Here is a 15,376-nt window from a genome sequence, read left to right on the forward strand (position 1 = left end):
AACTACCCTGTTTTACCCATCTCTCCCCTACTTCGAAATTTACCTATGCCTGTAGGCTCTGTTGAAAGGGATTTTTTTTTTGTGTGTAACATCGTAGCTCTCTGTATACAGCATTTGGTTGGAGTAATTTTTGAATGCAACGGAAGTGAATGAATAGAATGTGTAACCATGGTGTTGCCATCTGTGGTGGATGGTGTGAACCAAAATTCACACAGACAAAGGCAAATGTTATAATATTAAAGTTTGATGAATTTTAACAAGATTGGCAGTATTTTAATAAAATTCCTAGTTGAAAATTAGATTCAAAGCCGGGGTATAGTATTTTTTCATTTCTTTTTTGCTTTTATCACAGCTGTTTCATTATACAGTTTTAAATTTCAGTCTGCAAATGAAATGACTCAATAGTCAACGTAGCTGCTCCGGCAGCGAATTCTAGCGGCGGTTGCAGAATCTGCGCATCATTCGTGTCCAGAAATGTAGTTGAAATCACAATTTGTATATATTTATCACGCTAGCATTATTTTAAAGAATTCTACATTAAATTTCATGATAGAAGAGGACTGAGTTTTGTATTATAAGTGTATTATCAACATGAAAACACATGGATTTGCTCATTCTCAGGTTAGATGTTACTCATCACTGCCGAGTACTAAAAGATTCGCTCACATGTTTTTCTTGCCTAACTAAAACTAGGTGTATTGTAATAGGGTTACGAGTTAAGTATAACTTACTCTGTTAAAAATGTTCACCTTAAATTTACAAAGAACGTTGGTTATAAATTACCCAAGGATCATGGGTACTAAGTTCCCTTATTTTGGACAATAATCCACAAGAATAATTGTTATATACAAGCAAATCATTCAAAAACTTTTAAAGACAATCTACAATTACAATTACAAAATACAATTATTTCTTCCACATGTGCCTTTATCCTGTTTATACCAAAAGAATAACTAAGAAGTCGAAATACAGCATAGTTTATTTGAAGATCCAGTTATTTGAATAAAATAAGAATTCTTTGTATTTTTTGAAGGTAGATTATTAGTTGGAAATTCCCATAATTTACTGTTCTTTCTGTCAGTGTAGGTTCATCTTAGGCCAAAGCCTATATGAATTGTCATGCTGGGAATTAGCCATGCAGGGAAGGGTCGCATACATTGTGTGCCTGTTCGGGGATTGGCCAGCCATAGCATCGATTGATACCAATGACCAGCTCCTCATAATTTCACTCTAGATTAAAACTGTGTTAAGAATGCCCAGGTAAAACCTACATAGGAACAGAGAAAACCCTGGGCACAGACATGCGGGGTACAACATTTATGCATGAAGTGTAGGTGAACACAGGAGACGGGAGGATGTCCTGTTGAAAGTGAAGTTTAAAGTGCTAAAAGATTTTACTGTCTGATGTAAGCACATGATTCACAGGAACTTGATAGTAAGAATTCATAAAAATAACGTGAGAATAAGTTATCAGTAGGGACGAGATTATATGGTAATTTGTGATAAAACCGAAATAACACCAAGAAGCATGTGAAAACACCGCATAACACCGAATACAAGTTAATAAACTGTATAGAACCAAAATGCTAGTTATATAATTGAATTAGTTAGCATCTAACCAAAACTTAATCATAAAAAAGTAATCTTTTAATGTTTGAAATTCAAGGAATTAATTTCTGGACAAAAATTGTACCAAAGTGCATGCATCAGAAAAATTAATTAAATTTGTTTTACTGTGCATATCTTAGTAAATCACTTTCAAACCACAAATGCTCACTAATTTATTTGTATTTTTCTGAATGTATCTGTTTTAGACCAATTTATTACAAATTATTTTATCATCAAAATGCAGCATATTAATTTTACGCCTATTTTGGTGGTTTAAGTATTACAAAACAGGTTTATAAAAAAAGAACAATAACACCAAAATATTCTGTTTTGAAAATGAAATTAGACTAAAAATAAAACCATTAAGTCTGGTCCTTACGTGTCAGGAAAGCATTACCAATTTTTTAAAGACAAATTAGCAAAACCATAGTCAAAAAGTAAGTTCCAAATTGGCTTTATCAAATTCTTTTAAAAAGAGTCTATTTTTAAAATTTTCTGCTGGTGAACCTGGGGTATATTCCATTATGCCCCACTTCTGGTAAGGCTCTTCTTCAGAATATGATGCCCCCGTAGAATAGCATGGCTCAGGGCCCCGCAAAGTCTAGAGCCACCAATAACAGAAGACTTCCGATAGTCCAGAAGCCAATGGTCAGGTACCACCTAGAAATGTACGGACTTAAACCAACTAAGCAAACTTAAGCTACAAACCTATAATTTTTAGCTGACGTCAAAAATCTCCTTTACAGTACACACAAAATTGTAAGTCGGAAACGCTCTGCGCAGCCTGTAAATAGTCGGGAGCATTTTTCACAGTTCAGAATCGCTCGGATTGATTGGGGCGCTTCGAATTCCTTCTGCAGAATTCAGCAGCCATTAAGGTTTATTACCTATATCTGGTGGGCATGTCCATCCTTATGTTCCTCCTGAACAATATTTGTAGCTGAACACCATCTTGCAGGCTTATTTTCTTTGTCACTTAGTGTTTATCAATAAAGGGATGTAAGTACTGTCTGTTGTCCTGGCATTTTTGGTAACCCAGCACCAGAAAAGTCTCGAAGGCGCCATATTATTCTAAGTTTATAGTGTGTTTCCCTAACTCATAGACCAACCACAATATAACCACAGTTATAGAACAACAATATGTTAAGACTTGGCACTTAACACTTGCACTGGCTTCACGTCACACAACATATTTGCTAAGGTGGTTGCCTGGCTGAGTGCACGAGCTCAGACAGCGCAGGGGTGCTAAGGGCGACAGTAGCTCACACATCACATGCCTCTGCGTCCCTACACGCCAGGCACCAAACTGACGTGCAGTACTCGCGTCAACAACGAGCCTCTATGGGACTTTAAGCGGTGACCCTGTAATTTGCATTTGTAATATGGTGTGTAAAATGTTTTATACCTAAAAAGATTGTGAAAACAGCCGTGTTAGCCTTTACCACTGCCCAAAATATTAACATTAAAAACAAAAATATGAAACAAAACTTGTATAGACCAGTGCAATGGTTTTTGAGAGTTGTTCATAATTAGACACCTTTGACAAAGGTTGATTGGTTGGTAAATGGCGCATTAAAACCTGGAGCTCTGCATGCCGTTTGGCAACTCATTCTGGCAGCTTCCTTAACATATCTTTAAGAAGGAATTTTTTTATGAAACTGAGACCATAGAATTAAAGTTGAATTTATTTCATAACAGAGGAATCACAAAATATTACCTTCTAGTGAGTTACTGTGTCTTGAAGAATTTTATCAGAATTTTCACAACTGAAAGGACTTTTTTTTTTTAAATATTCTCCTGCTGTTTGCAATGCAGCTTCCAAAGGAAATGTGAATCATTCTTGTCAACTTTCTGAAGTTTACATTCGAGGAGTGGTGTAATTATTTTAAGAGTTGTAATTGCTTGGCGGACTACATACATTTTTAAAATTTTCACAAAAAAAAATTGGTTGTCTGTAAAGTCGGTTTACGGACGATAGTTTAACGTGACAACGTCATAACAAAACATTGATGAAATGATTGATCAAGAAGAAAAGGAAATATATTCGGCCTGAGACTGAGCCGTAATAGGTTTTTGCAACCAACCCATTTAGGCATTAAAAATATTATATTCTTTGAGGAAGAAATTTTTTTTAAATTTTTCTATCTTTTGTATGATAAAATCTACCTCTGCATACTTTTATGAATAAAATTGAATCACTTATATTGAATTATCACCTTTTTGTATGGATACAAAGGAGTTAAATGAAATGTACAATTTAATTAATAAATTTACTTTTATTTGCATTCATTCATTAATTCAAATATATTTATTACTTTTGAAATGTTGCGTGCACAGTATTTATTTTTACAAGTACAAAAAATTTTTTGCAGCTGCTGGGATTCGAATCGACATCCTTCCAATTCAAAATCAGCCGTGTTAACCGTGTGGCTACGAGGCCATACTTGAAATATCATTGTTTCAGATGTTATATGTATATATATTTATAAAAATTTTGTTCACGGTAGGGGAATAATATTATTTCATTTTTATAAAATGATTTTATAACAAATACGCATCCCAAATACACCAAACATATTTATAATGTGTTACAATATTTTTTAAAACATTGTGCAAAAGATCCCGGGTGGAATTTGAATTATTATGTGTAACTCTAACACACCATTGTTGGTACAAAACCTATTTGAATATTCAATATTACTTTTAAATAACCGTACCGATTGTGCTGAAAATCGGTGGACGATCGTTAAATTACATAATATTAATAATTCAAACGACAAAAATATGATTGAAAAGTCAAATTGATGGTTGTTCCAATCGAGTGGAAGAGAGATGCTACGCATGCGTACAATGAGCAAACAGGACACATCCGTAGTGGGACATCCTTAGTGGGACAATTTTTCGTGCGTGCAGCCAGCGTTCATCGATTTATTAGACGTTGTCACGTCAAAAACTAATTTTTTATAAGCATATATACATCGTAAATTTTTATTTCCAACTGGCCTCGTGGCCGTGTGGTTAGCATTGCTGATGAAGTAATACTCTGATGAAGTAGGTAATACCAGAAATCATCTTTGAGGATGAGTTTTTCAGATACTTTGTTGACTATCTCAACACACACCGAACACCAGAAATGACATAGACAACACCCCCACCACGCCAATCAACACCCCCACCACGCCAATCAACACCCCCACCACGCCAAACCACACCACCCCCCATGGACACCGAAAACAGCTGGCAAACAGTAACAATAGGGGAACGACACAAGAGGGACTCCTCACATCTGGAGACAAGTCCTCGCTCAGCCAGGGTAATGTGGATGCTGAGCCACTCCCGCCACAACCAGCTTCGACCAGCAACGGCACCCCAGAGGCGACTCCCCAGCAGCACCAGCGGCGGCCCCTGCCCACAAAAGACACCGCTAGAGGACCACCGCCTACAACTTCAGGCCAAGGCGCCCAGGGGGCCCAAAAGAAGATGACGATGCCCCCCGTCGTAATTAAAACAGGAATGAACCAGTCATTCCTCCGGTTCAGACCGGAACTGGCGAAGCTCCTACTCCACGACTACGCCATCAGTACATCCCGCTAAAATTTAACCATTAAAACCTCTACCAAACGGGACCACGAAGTGCTAATTCAATTTGTCAAAAACAAAGACTTTGAGTGCTACACTCGCCCTGATAGCATCACACCACGTCTTATCAAACCCATTTCACAGAAAGCCCTCATCTACCTCACTAACATCATCAATTCCATTCTCATTACAGGTCACTACCCACTTCCATGGCGCGAGGCCACGGTAGTACCCATTTTGAAGGGGAAGGGCGCCGCTAACCGGCCAGCATCGTATCGCCTCATATCGCTGTTATCTGTAACCTCAAAAGTAGCGGAGCGCATAGTTCTGGCCAGGTTGGAGGCAGAAGTGGCCCGCCTTCAACCGCTGCCAGAATTCCAGTTTGGTTTCCGACGACACCTATCAACCCAGCACGCTCTGGCCCATGTCACCAACCAAATCACCCTCAACTTCACCCAAAGGAACCATGTTGGCATGGTGTTGCTAGACCTGAGTCGTGCATTCGACACTGTACATCATCAAGCCCTTATCCTCAAGCTGGCCTTTCTGGGATTCAACCCTGCTCTTCATTCCATACTCCATTCTTCCCTGGAAGCCAGCACGTTTAACGTACGGGTTGAAAGGTCCACTTCATCCTCGAGAGAGATCACCGCAGGAGTCCCACAAGGGTTCACACTTTCACCCCTCTTATTCTCCCTGTACACACACACACATTCCTCAACCCCCTGAATGCACGATTGTCATGTACGCGGGGGAGACCGCGCTGATGGTAAAACATTGTGATCCCCTTAAAATAAAAGCCAGGCTGACCTCGGCCATCCGCATTATCACAGCATATTTTACTTCCTGGGGCATCCTCCCAAACCCCGTCAAAACCGAAGCCATATTTTTCACTAGACGATGCCCCCGTCTGCCACCAGGGCTGTTTGTGGGAGGCGCAGTGATTAAGTGGAGCGACTCAGTGAAATACCTCGGTGTGACACTGTATCGCACTTTGCGTTTCTCACCGCACTTATCGTCTGCCACTGCCCGGGCCTACCGCACATATAACTCACTATCCACCCTTCTCCGCCCCCACAGCCCCCTTCCAGACAAGGACAGAGTGCGCCTCTTCAAGGCGTACATTGTCCCTATTTTATTGTACTCCTAAGTAATTTTTGCCCACGTGCCCGACATCCGATTCCACCAACTAAAAACATTCTTTAACAAATTACTCAGAGCAACACTCGGAAAATACAAATATGTAGCCAATATACAGCTACATGCCCTCGCACACACTCCATCACAGGGATCTTGTTATACAATACGCAGACACATTCTTTCGCAGAGCAGCACAACACCTGGCCACACTGGTACGTCACATTGGTCACCACAATATTATACAACCTCACCCACACAAACTCATAACCGACTACCATCCAGGGCGGCCACCGTGACTGGGCACACCAGAGATGGCCCCACCCCCTTCGGTGTGACCCGCAAAAGTGTTTTTCCTGCCACAGACGCCCACCATAGTGCCGTGCAACCATTCTCTCAACGACGACTGTAACTAATGTTCATAGTTTATATGGTGCTTTGTTTTTGTTATTATAATACATGTAATACCAAACACACTTGTATACAGTGCGTCATACAATTAGTGCCCAAACGGACAAAAACATTGAGCCCCGGGCTCCAAACAATGCAGAAGGTTTTTTAAACTTTTCCTTCAAGGTAATACCGAAAAACTTTTAAATAATGTAAAGGTAAATTTTTATATATATATATTTCTTGTGTGTGTGTGTATGTCACTGAACTCCTCCTAGACGGCTGGACCGATTTTGATGAAATTTTTTGTGTGAGTTCACGGGGATTCGAGGATGGTTTAGATTCACAATTGGATATATATATATATATATATATATATATATATATATATATATATATATATATATATATATATATATATATATTTCTTGCAGGGAGTGAAAAAGTGAACATTTCATTTTATAACAAAAAATCATAGGTCATAGATATACAAATAGTGAGTGAGTGTCATTTCTCTATGTCTGCCACACGATCATACACATAGTAAGGTCTTGCAAATTAATATTTTTCTCCTTGGTGAGACCAGCCCGCTTAGTGGAGCTCGCAGCGGCTAGCAAAATAAAGGCGCTAATAACAGTTTGGTTCTTAACTTCGTCAATATATAGAGTTGCCTTGAATTTTAAACGCACCTTCGTTCGATGCGTTTGTCATGTCTTTAATTTTCGTTTGTTTGTGCCGTATGCGTTCCTATACCATTTATCCGATTGCGATTAAATTTTGGTGAGTTGTTATGCGGATCCCCGTGAAGGTTTCTGAGACGGTATAACTATTTTGCAATAGTTGGAGCACGAATAGTTTAAAAAAATGTGTTCATTTCATATTATATAGCGGCACTTCGTCTGTTTTTGTTGTCTAAGTGCGCACGCATGAGACAATTTATTTAAATATAAAAGAGAGACAGAGATAGAGTGATATATATACAGAGTGAGATTGAGAGAGACAGATAGATAAGTTGAGATAGAGCGAGGTATAGAGAATGAAATGGGTTAGATAAAGAGATATATAGATGTATAGCGCTATATAGAGATTTATGTATAGAAGAGATATAGTGGGATGTATATATGTAGATATAAAGAGATAAATAGAGATAGAGAGATACATATATATAGATGTTAATAGAGATAAATATATATTTAGAGATATGGATGGATGATTTGTATATGTGTAACTACTTTAAACATATTACAAAACAAAACTTAATGAGGCATTGCAATGCATGCTGAGCATTAGCTATAGCCCGTCCCACTCTTAGATTGCAGTACACGGCTTATGGCGCGCGCTGTTGCCAAATCTCTAACACATTACGAATTTCAGGAGATGCGTGTATTTGTAATTTGGATCGAACAAGAAGTATTTTAAGAAATCATATCGTAATTTATAATATTTTATACTATTACACATATAAAATTGTAATAATACCACTTTTATGTAAATTTCAAATAAAAACTACCTATTGTAGACAAAAATTTCTTATAGTTTTCTTTTCTGTTCTAAAAATCCCATATATATATATATATATATATATCACATTTTCATGGGCCCGATAAATGCCGTATGTTTGGACAAGTCATGTCCAAAATGATAAATAAAAAACAGTAATGGAAATTCTCGGTCGAGTAAGTTATGGGAAAAAAACGAACAATTGGTTCGAAATGGGGAAGATTTTTTGAAAAAAAAAAAAAAAAAAAAAAATCGCAACAACTCCCATAATATGAATAATATCGAATCCGTTTTAACGTATGATAACACGGATTACCTAATGCCGAAAAATGTTTTCTAAATACATTTTTGATACGACCAGCCATAACTGCATGGGTTCGAAAAAAAATTTTCACCGGACAAAAAAACGTAACTGCCTTAGTAGACACCTTATCAAATCTGTTTAAATTGTTTGTAATAATATCATAGTTATTTTCCAAAACTTTGTCTAAAACAATGTTTGATAAGATGCTTGGTGTTGAGAAGGATAGAAAAGTAATTCAAAATTTTGTACCATGATCGCTATTGAATTCCTTCGTATTTATTTCATACATTTTACATATTATGTTCAAGAATCGATTATAATATTTTTTGTTGACTAAGGAAGCCATGTATTTGAAATTGCTTGTAGGACAGAACCCCACTTATCTAAACACACGACCCTGTTTCCTCTTACGACGGCAGCGCGCGCTCTTGTACTGATAAGACACATCTTTAACAGCTATTTCCACGGAAACTGTAGAAGCAATTGAGATGGGGCTGCTTTTAAAAACAAATTCAATTCATTGTGAACATTTTTCTCGCTTTCGTCCCCCATCTATCTTTAATAGAAAATTTTTTTTCCGCGGGTCAACATTTTGATGTTTCAGTTTGTGAGAAAATGCATTTCAATATATTAAAAAAATTATTTAAGTGAAACCTGTACAGTTTTTGTCTTAATATTTGTTCGGTGGCGTCCTAAGGCATTAATTTACTAATAAAAAAAATCTGAATGAAATACACATGTAGGTTTTCTTTTTTTGATGTGAAACATATCGGAATACTTCAAAACAGTTCGCAGCGAATAAGTTATGTTTTTTAATTTTTTTGGACACTTAAAATATTGTTAAGTATTCAAAATAAGCATTGCCTGATGCGTATTTTGATTCTATACAATATGAAAAAAAGCTTGGTCCAAAAATTAAAATTTTAAATTTCGTTTGATATTTGGCAACAACGCACGAAGAAACAAGGACAGTGCTAACGGCAATCGGCGTGTGTTAGAGAGAGAGAGAATGAGCCCATTTACTTCCACACTGCAATCTAAGAGTGGGATGCTCTATAGATAATGGAATCATTTCAATATTACTAATCTCTTATTTTTCAGTTTTCTTCCTATAGTGCTTTATAAAGTCTAGATTACATACAGCCCACCAAAAAACTATACACTGGCAGAACAACGTCTGTCGGGATCTGAAAGTGATATAAATTGTTTTGCACACTTGACATTCAAATTAAGAATACAATTACTAACTACGTCTGATTTAGAAAAAGGTCCCCTTCACCCTGTTTTCAGCCCGGGCAACGCCGGGATACTGTAGTGACGTGCCCAAGAGGAGGGGTATGTATAATGAGAAGATACAAAATGTCCAGCATAGAAATACTTACCGCCATATCCATATCTCACAAAAAGTACATTTGGGCAGGACAATGTCTGTCGGGTCCGCTAGAGAGATAAAGAGAGATGCTTAGTATACGTTTAAAAAATTAAAAAATTGATTGAGGCATTGCAACGCATGCCGGGCATTATCTAGTGTATGTATATGTGTGAATAGTTATGTTTACTAAATATGTCTTCCCTCTTGGTAAAAGAGCTCTGAGTGCTGGAGTACCAAATATTAATGTACAATCCCATGGAAGAAATGCATAAATAAATACTTTTGAACTGAACTGAACTGAACTGACTATCAATCCAAAGGTTGACGGATCGAATCCCCACCGCCGCGATACCTCCCATTTTTGTACTTGTAAAAATAAATGCGGCGCGCGACACTAGCACTCACTAGCTTCTTAAATTAGAACCAAGATGCCGTCGCACAAGCAGACGATGCTCCACGTGACGTCAACAACTACCTGAGGATTCCCTCCACGTGGCTCCCGGCCACGTGGTGCCACGCCCACCCGGACACGTGGTGCCACACCAACCTGTTTCATTGTTTACAGTGCTCCAGAACCCCCGTGCTCCCCCTACTAGTGTGTGATTCAACTACAGTAATTATTAAAATTTTCAAAAAGGATTTTGCAATTTTATTACTTAACTAAACCTTAGATTTATATGTTTATCTTTTGCTGTTTGTTTGCTGTTATAGTGAATGCAAAACAAAAGTAAATCAAAGTTAATAAATTTTTTTGGTATATTTGATGTTATTGTTTCTGTGGGTAGTTCCACCACACTTGGACGGGCCGACCAATGAAATACACGAGGTTCTGGAAGGGGAGCCCATCCTCCTGCAGTGCCCAATAGCAGGTGTTCCTGAGCCCGCCATCAGCTGGTCCAGAGACGGGCGAAGCTTGAAGCTGAAGTAAGCAAGAGTACAACTCTTATCACCGAATTATATTGTTTTTCTCCAATGTAAATAGTATTTGTGAAAAATGTGAACGAAACTAAATTTCCGTCATGTAATCATTTCCTTCCAGCCATCAGCTGAAAATTGGCAAAAATAAATAAATTTTAAATGTGCAGTGAATAGAACAAGAATCTTTATTTTTAATATCAGTGGTATGGGATGTCTACTTTGTAGATATACACTGTATGCTAAAGAAATGCTTAAGTATTTACATGTTCCAACTACTTTAAAGTTGATGTCTTAAACAATAATTGCATATGTTTAAGTTTCGTACTTGCCTTACCTATGAAAATATAGTTCATATAAAACCAGCATCAACCCAGTCGTGGCAAAATCCCTACCCCACAATTTCTGTTATAATGAAAACCACTTTTTCAAAGATGTCGGTATGTGCGCTTATACTATCGCAGTAGGTCTGTACAGAAAAATTTACTGGCATTCTAAGTATAGGTTCTATGTGACTGATCATTTATGCCTTTTCTATTTTGTCCATTTTGATGCTTTACCAGAACATCAGCATTGTAAATTTTGCACATCAAATATATTATATTATTTTAAATATAAATAATTTTTTTATTTGTATGGCTTTTACTAATTATGGCCAGGGGGAAATTTGATCCACTTTACTCTCTATTTATTTCTCTTTTCACTCTTTCTTATTTCAATCTTTTTCTCCTCTAATATTTCTCTTCTTCACTTTTTCTCTTCCTCTTTTTTTATCCTTCTCTCTTATTTCACTGTTATTTTCTTTCTCATTTACTGTCTCTTTCTCTCTTTAACCTTCTCTCTTTCTCTTTTTCTTCCCCACCTCTCTATTTCTTTCTCTCTCTTTCTCTCTCTTCATTGTCTCTCTATTTTTCTCACTTTATCCATTTCTCTCTCTCTTTTCCTCTCTCTTTCTATTTCTCTCTTTTTCTCTCAGATTTTTTCTATCCTTCTCTCTCTCTCTCTCTCTCTTTTTCTCTTTATATTTAACTGGGCGAGTTTTGAAATAGCGGACTGTGCATGTGTTACAGTGAAGACCAGGAACTAATAGTGTCTGATGACAAGAGGATTCTTGAACTGTCCACGACAGAGAAATACGACGAAGGCATGTACAGGTGCATGGGTACCAACGCAGCAGGATCGCAGACGAAAATGTTCAACATAACAGTTTTAGGTGAGTAACACAAGGAGAAAAGGCACAACGGTAAGGGGTTATATCCTCCAACTCATTTGTTCTGAAATAATGCGATGTTTGCATAAAGTGTGCCATCATGCATTTTTAGTCTGTGTCATGTAGTAACTTGTCTCAAATCTGACTGTTCTCAAAAGTAGTACCAGTGAGTGATACCCATTTCCTGGGTGTCACTTGCAAAATGACAGATTACGTACACTGGCATGACGTAAAGTTGTTTACAAACACTGTTGCGAGAAACAACAGTGGCAGGAGGATATGTAGACTATTTGCAGTACATCTGAGACAAGTTATATGACACAGACTATACTTGTGTATTTTTCATTTCTCTTAACTATATATAATTAGTCAGGTTTTTATGTTTTTTGTTAATTTTTACATACAAAATGAGCCAGTCAACTAATGAGAGAGTGAAAACATTCACATGATTTATGTAGGTACTCTCTTTGATTCAATATATCAAACAAACAACTAGTTTTGTTTTATCATTAAATGTAAAAACATTGATGCTGAAAGGATATGTAATACTTTTCTTTGGAAATTAATAGTAAGAACAGTATAATTACTTTTTATTTAATGCCAACTCCCTATGGCTGGATTTATATACTCCGCAATAAACACAAGAGCGCAAGGAGGCAACATGCAAGAAACTAAAAAAAAAAAAAAAAAACTATAATTGTTTATAAAACACTTAAGTTACAAGACCCTAAAATTTAAAACTGTAAAAAAAATTTATTACTTTTTTTTATAAAAATGTGTCAAAATCTTAATCACTTTATTTTAAGGCATCAATAGCTTTCATTGTGCACTATTTTAAAACGTAAAAATTGTTACGTTTGATAAAAAGAAAATCATATCCATCCATAAAAATATGGAAGGCGGAAATTTATGCTGTAATGCACGAAGTTGAAAGTGGCAGATGTTTGCGTTGAGTTTTTTCATCTTGCATAGTTTATAAATGAGTATTTGAAGATGTTGGTGAGAGACATTTAGCACATTGAGACCTCGGGCCCCCGTGTCGCAGAGGCGCCGCAGATCCAGCAGGAGCACTTCATCGAGGAGCTGGAGGTGCGAGAGGGAGGCGGTGCGGAGCTGGCCTGCCGGGTGTCGGGCGTCCCGGCGCCGCAGGTGGTGTGGCTTCACAACGGGCGCGTGGCAGGCCCGGGCGAGGGCGACGCTGGCGACTCTCGGCGCCACCTGCTCCGCCTGGGCCCCGTGGGCGCCTCCGCCGGCGGCAAGTACACCTGCCTCGCCTCCAACAGGGTGGGCGTCGCCGAAAAGAACTTCCGCGTCGCCGTGCTGCGTGAGTCACCCCCGCCCACCTCGTGACTTCCAGCACTTGTAGATTACTGGACTACAGTTCTCTCAATGCGCCCTTGACGACGCCAGAGTCTGTTACAAATAGAGACCTGGGAAATTTGCGGGTTCATTGACCCACAGGCTAGACTTGATGTCGCCAAGTTTTTACCGAGTTTTAATTACTCGTTCATGGGTGGCAGTTCTTGAGAGAATATATTTTAGTTTTCAATGATTTGAATGTGTTTCAGTTGCTCAGTTGCTTTTGGTTTGTGATTGGTTTGAACTACCTTGGGGAATGTCAGGACAACTGTGGACCAATTGAAGAAGATGCAAAATATATACAAGTCTTCTCTAGTTATAAACAAAGAAAACAAGTTGTTGCCTAATAACTTGTAACCTGCCAAAGGCTGTGACCTTGTCACCTATCAATAATTTGAATATAGTTTAAAATGAAATGAACCCGCAAAATAATCGTGGCTCTATCCATAGCAAAAGAATAATTTCTAATTTAATTTCCTGTCATCTTATAATTTATTAAGCATAGTCACTGCTTGTAGTACATTTAAATCGTTTGGTTAAATTGCTGAGTAAAACATAGCTCCAAGCCTAAAAAAATTAGTATATTTAATTTTTTGAATTCGTAAGTACATGGCTAGTTACATAAAAAATGAGCAAATTTATCTTGGTGGTTTAAAACAAATAAATATACTGTAGTCTTTTGAGAAAAAAAAAATGAAATAGTATTAAGACAACCCTATTCGAAATGGAACTGTGGAAAAATTTGTAAATCCAAGATGAGGGAGACTTATTGCCTTAATTTTTTGAGTTGCTTCTTTTTAAGGCACCAACAGATGAAAAATTTTTGTTGACTGTAGTTCCTTTGTAATGACTTACACTGATAACCTTGTAAGCATGGATTTTCCTTTTAAAATTCCATGCACATGTTTATAAGCAGCAAGTTGCATGAGGTACAATTCAGCCATGGACGTAAACATGGAATTTACCGCTCTATTAATACAGTTGCCAGGTTCACAATTGACAAAATAATAGTAACGTACAGAAAATAAGTCGAGCGAACAAGATTTGACTGACATTATTTGAAACTTATTGATTCAAAACTATGCATCATATGCTTGTGTGCACGAAACGATAGGTTTTACACACATGATGCAGTAGCCGAGGAGAGCAGAGAGGTTTAGGCATTCGGCTGGATTTGGGAAAATGCTTGTTTTCAGCCATTATGATGTCTAGAAATGGCTCAAGTTAAATCCTGCTTTAAAAACAAATTATGATAATTTATCTGGACACGCAATAAATGTAAATAAAAAAATTATCAACTAGATTCTTTTTAGGTTTCTCCTTTAGTGTTCACTATACAGAGTGTATCAAAATTCATGTTACAACGCTTGAGGGTAGAAAGCTCTTATTATTTGCAACCATTTTTGCCAATAAACATGTTGCCGGAAACGCGTAGTTTAGCCCCTGTAGCCCCAGAAAGAGTCAGCGTAGGCAACCTGTTGGGCTTTGTGCGAGACATGAATTACGTGTTTACGACGCCGGGCAGCGCTTGAGAGGACTGTACGATGTCGAATGCTGACCCCCGCCCCTTTTTACTTCCGTTGGTGGCGCCCTCACCTCTTTTCTTTCATTCGTGCCGTGCGATAGCACTGCGCAGTGTGAATTCGCAGTGTCGCAGTGTGTTTGATATCACTGGTGGTCTGTCATTGACTGTTCTGTCGTACAAGCAAACTCGTGGTGTCATTTCTTTCGCTGTGGTTCTGAAAAGGGCGACGTTTTAGTGGAGCTCGATGGAGTACACGTTTAGTGAGTACACGGACATGCTGCTTGTTTACAGGGAATCTAGACAAAATGGACGAGCCGCCCGTCGTCTGTACGAAGAACGATATCCGGGTCGTAGGATTCCAGCTCACACCATTTTTGCAAGACTAACTCAGCGAATGCGTGATACTGGTACATGTGCCGTCACAAGACCAAATGCTGGTGCTCCACGTAGGGTTCGTACTCCCAGTTTTGAATAAGA

The 15,376-nt window shown here is 38.0% G+C and overlaps 1 protein-coding gene across 1 annotated transcript in view; it reads left to right on the forward strand.

The window, feature by feature from the left end:
* The window catches only part of LOC134546339 (hemicentin-1-like), a 345,137-nt gene that overhangs the window by 186,046 nt on the left and 143,715 nt on the right, over positions 1 to 15,376 (forward strand). Inside the window, exons 29-31 of the mRNA XM_063389116.1 lie at positions 10,676 to 10,814; positions 11,876 to 12,018; positions 13,061 to 13,339. Of these exons, the coding sequence (XP_063245186.1) occupies positions 10,676 to 10,814; positions 11,876 to 12,018; positions 13,061 to 13,339 (561 nt within the window). The remainder of the gene's footprint in view (positions 1 to 10,675; positions 10,815 to 11,875; positions 12,019 to 13,060; positions 13,340 to 15,376) is intronic.

The sequence above is a fragment of the Bacillus rossius genome, chromosome 1, assembly GCF_032445375.1.
Source record: "Bacillus rossius redtenbacheri isolate Brsri chromosome 1, Brsri_v3, whole genome shotgun sequence".
Lineage (NCBI taxonomy): Eukaryota > Metazoa > Arthropoda > Insecta > Phasmatodea > Bacillidae > Bacillus > Bacillus rossius.